The sequence below is a fragment of the Saccostrea cucullata genome, unplaced genomic scaffold (genome assembly GCF_032062105.1).
Source record: "Saccostrea cucullata isolate Sc308-1 unplaced genomic scaffold, CSIRO_AGI_Scuc_v1 ctg17499, whole genome shotgun sequence".
NCBI classification, from domain to species: domain Eukaryota; kingdom Metazoa; phylum Mollusca; class Bivalvia; order Ostreida; family Ostreidae; genus Saccostrea; species Saccostrea cuccullata.
This window is the reverse complement of record NW_026921791.1, coordinates 1-6022: the sequence shown is the minus strand read 5'-3', so window position 1 is coordinate 6022 and position 6022 is coordinate 1. Positions and strand designations below refer to the sequence as shown.

General features: G+C 33.1%; 1 protein-coding gene across 1 annotated transcript; it reads left to right on the top strand.

The window, feature by feature from the left end:
* The first annotated feature begins 859 nt into the window (after positions 1-859).
* LOC134260719 (uncharacterized) lies at positions 860-2016 on the top strand. Its single transcript, XM_062743263.1, has 3 exons — positions 860-1289; positions 1326-1676; positions 2012-2016. The coding sequence occupies exons 1-3, from the start codon at positions 860-862 to the stop codon at positions 2014-2016; spliced, it is 786 nt and encodes a 261-aa protein (XP_062599247.1).
* Positions 2017-6022: the final 4006 nt, after the last annotated feature.

Here is a 6022-nt window from a genome sequence, read left to right as displayed (position 1 = left end):
AAGATTCATTTTTTGGCCTATTGCACCAAAAAGAGATACAGTACATGTGTTTAAGTACATGTTTTGTTCCGGTGTGGTGTGTGAGGGTGTGTGTGTGTTTGTATTTAAAAAATCATGTATAATTCTAATTTTAGATTTATAATCATAATTGAATGAAAGAAAGTAATTGAAATAAGTTTTTGTCTTAAGAATGATTAAAAATAATGTGAAAAAATGTGTTTTTTCATTAACTGTGACAAAAAGCAAGTTAAAAATAGACAAACTTGTTGTTACCAGATACAAGAAATTGATGTGGTAATCAATTATTTTATTTGTTACGTAATATAACTCTATATTTTTAAAAAAAAAATTAAAAAAAAACTTTGATCATGCTTTAATACAGAGTGTATCTTATTTTCTTTTTATTAAGAACATCAAGATTGAATGCTGCACAACCTTGTTATTTTATTTGTAATTCTTTTGTAAATGATAAAATTGACTCAATAAAGGTAAATACAATGTTATAGAATGTCTTATATTATTTCCTTAAAAGTTTTCCATCATTTCATTATTTATAATTAGGTGTTTTAATTGATAAATGCTTTGTTAAACAGGTATGACTGAGGAGACATGGAGGCTGTTATAACACTGAGATGAGTACTCAGTACAGTGGTTATCTTGGTATTAATTCTTTTCTTTTCTATATGTTATGTAAAACCAAGACATTGTTAAATGAATATACACATATTGTAATGTAAACAGAACCCTGTTATTGATTTAGATAATTAAAACAAAGTTTTGTTATTTAAAGATAATGAAGAAATCAACACGAGAATCTGAATCCAGTGGATAAAGATGAAATAAATGTCAGGTTTCACTGATGTATAGATTGGTGTTACACAAATCTATCACAGTGCCAGGTGTTAGACGTGGTCGTCACATTACCCACGTGACACCAGACCGGGTCTGGATCGCTGATGGTGATGGTAATCTCATACTGACAAACATGGCGGGTGATGAACTACGTCATATTACAAATATAAATAGAGGTGTCCGTGGCGCACATACTGTGACTGGGGACAGTTATTTAATTTATATAGACAGTGACCGTAATATTATTAAACTTTCTACAGATCACAAAGTAAAGATGATACCGTACACATCACCATGGATACCAAAATGTGTCTACAGCTCCCTCTCCACTGGAGACCTGCTGGTCGTGATGTATAGAGGTGATAAAGATACAAGCCAGGTAAACCGGTATACTAACACAGGAGAACACATACAGACCATAGAGAATGACAACACAGGTCAGGAGCTTTATGAATATCCTATCTAAATCACAGAGAACCGCAATGGAGATGTAATTGTGTCTGACATTGGCCGTTATGCTGTGGTGGTGACAAACAGTAGAGGTAGACACCGCTTCTCCTACACAGGTCACCCATCAGGATCAGGACTAGATCCACATGAAATCTGTACTGATGCGCTGTCACACATCCTGGTGTGTGATTATTTTACCAACATGATACATATACTTGACAGTGACGGGCGACTCCTGTCACAAATAAAAAGAGAACAACACGGGATAAACAGACCACTGGGTCTGAGTTATGATAACAGAACTCACTGTGTCTGGATGGGATCAGACGACAACAACACAGTGAACATTCACAGACTGGAACACTCCCTGACTGGTAAGTATTACATCAGTATAATTGTGTGTTTTGTTTTACATGACTGTACAATGTTACTTGTGTACAATTACTGTAAATGTATTATATTTACCGTGTATGATGTTTGGCGGAAATTGAACAAGTTAGCGTAGATTTAATTCAGCACATTTCTTATCATTCTTATTTATGTATATAAGTACAAAACATTTAGCGTTGTACTTGAATTAGCGGAAGTGTCTTCCCATAAAACGCGCTAAAAAGATGAATAGCCAAATATAATACGTTTACAGTAATTATTATTTGTGTTTTTTTTTATGTTTTTACAAGACATTAACTAAAATTTGTATTGTATTTAGTGTAATTAAATTACATAATTAATTCTATTATAACTTGTTGAATTAAGTAATAAGAATTATTACTAATACATGATATGAGGATACATAAATCATAAACTGTTATTTATTACTTTGATAACTTAAGTAAATACATTTCAGATAAAATGCTTAAGAGTGCTTTAATATGTAATTGGTTTAGTTATAACTTTGTCATTTGTTTGTTATGTTTGGCAAACTACTGATTCTGCATTAAATTTGAAAGTAAGTAAATATTAATGTAAAGTCAACATGTTTTCTGTAGATTTCTTAACCGACTATCACAGTTAAAAATATAAAAAAAAGCAATAAAATTAAGGATGATTAAAAATACAAAGATGCGAGCATGTACATATGCCACACACATAGTAGATTTATAAGATAACCTTGGAAACAGCCCAGTGATATTTTATTTAAAAAAAATATTATCCACTTTGTTTGCATTAAAAGAGAAAAATAAATAAATAAAAAGTGATGATAATACTCATAATAACGAATTAAATTAAACACTACATCAGACATTATGGATATAAGAGACAGGTTAAAATGCATTAATAGTAGTATGTATAGTACAGTTGACTCTGTCCTACATCACCCATGATCACAAACAATGTTAAATCTTCTGTCCTTGGCTAATAAATTACATGTACAACGACTCTCAATGTTTGTCAGTAATTATCAATGTTGTCCAGGAGCTTTATGGACAGCTTTCTTTGGCTAAAGAAATAGATGTAAAACAAATCTTATTGATATTATCTTCTATTGGGTTGACCTTTTATTGTCCACTCCTACATGTAGTAAAGTGAGTAAATCAGTAACAGTCCAATTGTCTAGTTTGTAGGTCAACTTAGACGGGGAAATATATTCGAGAGGGACGTCAAATAATAAACCATCATTCAATCAATCAATGTACATGAAAAGAATTTGTACAGTTACCAGATGGTATTTTGTACAAGTTGACAGTGAGATATAGACATCATTGATATTAACAAAGCTCTGTCCAGGAATGTTGTGCATTTCTATAGCAGGTGTTTAGAAAATCTACACTGCGTGTTGTTTTGACATTCCTCATGTGCATGATGTATTATATTATTTCTTTTTTTGCCAAAATGAAAATGAAGTCATGGTGTGTGTCTTTTTTCCACAGTTTTTTTTTTTAGTATTTTTTCATTAGAGTTGCTTAATTCTTTTAGCAACATGCCATATGGCGGGATTCGTTTTTGTATGAATATGTCAACTTCATGTTTATCCGTGTGTCTGTCGGTACCATACAAAGCAAAAATTCTCATCATTTTTTTTCAACAACAATTGTCTACTCATTGAAGATGCTTAGAATTGTAACATGCTCTTTGTTTAGGCATGGCATATGATTGGATTTAAATTTGTTTTAATTGTTGTCAATATCCTGTTTATCTGTGTGTCTGTCTGTAAAATAAGTAATAAATTTTTGTCATAGTTTTCTTTGCATTTACTCATTAAACATTTTGAAGATGCTTGAAATTTTAGTACACTCTTTATTGAGGTAATTGCAATATGAGGAGATTCATTTTCAGCTCACCTGCGCCTAAGGCTAAATTGAGCATTTCTGGTCAGATTTGTCCGTCTTCTGTCCGTATAGTTGTCTGTCACTCTGTAAACTTTTCACGTTTTCGACTTCTAAAAACCTGACTTCACTTCACTACACCTGACCTTATCTTCACTACACCTGACCTTATCTTCACTAGACATGACTTCATCTTCACTAGACATGACCACATCTTCACTTTACCTGTCATCATCTTCACTATACCTGATATCATCCTAACTAGACCTGACTTCATCTTCACTACACCTTACTTCATCTGCACTAAATCGGACTTCATCTTCACTAGACATGACTTTTTTTTACAGGAGACATGAATTCATCTTCACTAGACATGACTTTATCTTCACTAGACCTGACATCATCTTCACTATACCTGACATCATCTTCACTAGAAATGACTTCATCTTCACTAGACATGACTTTATCTTCACTAGACATGACTTCATCTTCACTAGGCATGACTTTATCTTCACTAGGCATGACTTCATCTTCACTATACATGACCTTATCTTCACTAGACATGACATCATCTTCACTAGACATGACTTCATCTTCACTAGACATGACTTTATCTTCACTAGACATGACTTCATCTTCACTAGGCATGACTTTATCTTCACTAGGCATGACATCATCTTCACTATACCTGATATCATCTTCACTATTTCCGACTTCATCTTCACTTCTCCTGACCTCATGTTGACTAGACCTGACCTCATCTTAATTAGAACTGACCTCAACAAAACTTGGCCTGAACTCAAATTCAGTAGACCTGTTCTTATCATTTGACCTAAAATCTAACTCATTGACATGACCTAATATCCTTGGATTATTGAATGTATTAATTATTATTGCTAACAATAGAACTCACTAATCTATCCAAATTTTCTCAGTCAGAGGGCTATTAAGTTCTACATCTTCCATGAAGCACAATAAACTAGTCGGGTTAGGATTTTTATTTGTTTTAAGCTCTGCTGTCAAAAATATGCGTTTTGTTTTGAAATGTAAAGAATTAAATCAGTTTTTTTCATGTTTTTATTTGTTTTGTAGATTTTCTGAAAAAGGAGAAAACCACTGTTTTTCATGCCAGAGGAATACTTGTTGGATGTGGCGAGGCTGGAAACAACACTACTGAAGCGATTAAGAGAGCAATGCCAAAATCACAGTGACGTGAAAAAGTCGACAAAGGGACTAACAACACTGCTGAATCGATTTAAAGGGAACATCAAAATGTTGGTGAAGTTACAGAGTCCACCAGGGGACTGGAAGTCCATAAACATCTCTTTTGTTAGAGATGGAATTTTAGAAGGTAAAACAATTTCTGTACATTTTCCCTTTAAGAACGAAACTTGAATGGAACATTAAATCAGTGAATCACAAACATTATTGCAATTCCAATTAAAAAAATAATAAAAATGCCATAAATCCGTCAAAATTCAATGACTTAGAACGAAACGCAAAATTGATGTACTTAAGTGCAGTCATCCTTTCTACCCCAGGTATTTCCCAGACAACCCCGATGAAGAAGGGTGAATCATTTAAATTATGAACTTCATGGCCCTTGGGTCGGGAGTTTTGATTTTAGGGCAGTGCTCTTTTGATTATAAAGCAAAAATGCATAATTTCTTTGAAAATCTTTTCCTCTGCTCCATGATATTGAGCAGATAAACTACCTAGTACGTAGTGATAATAAACGTGTTTCCTTCTTCCAGAATTTTGAATTCAAGGCAACTGGGTCAAGGATAAGGTACATGTTAAGGGATTCTCTAATTATATACAGAAAATGAATTAATGCTTGGAAATCTGCTTCTTGGTAGTAATCAAACATTTATCATGAGTAAAGTTGTCTTTTCCAAAATTCTGAAATGTGTGGAACCCAAGGTAAAGGGTTCCTTTGAGGTGAGGCACTACTGATTATTTCTTATTATTAATGAATAGTTGAAATTCATTTTTTGTTCCCCAATGAATATTTCGTAACCAAATAAGGGTTGCTAAGTGTATACTTATGACAAGAAATGGTGTCTCTTTAAAAAGTGTGAATGACATGGCCTCTGCTTTTAAACAGGAAGTGTACTGAACCATATTCAATTGTTGGAAAGTAAAAAAAAATGTTTCATGATACTTAGGTGACATATGAGACCCCTAGGTCTCTTAAAGCTTGTTCATATGAAGGACCTCATCCTCCTCCAAGTAAAGATGATTAACAAATACAGTAGTTAAAATTTAGTGGGGGCATTATAAAACCCTAGGGACCACTGGGGTAGGAAAAAATAAACATATTTAGGTGGGGGGATAAATGAAATTCAAACTTTTATGGAAAAAAACACAGTTAAGCAACGAAATAAGTAAGCATTCTTAGTAGGCGTAGACTCAAGATCAAAAAATTAAAACCAGCCTCCATTTTATGCATT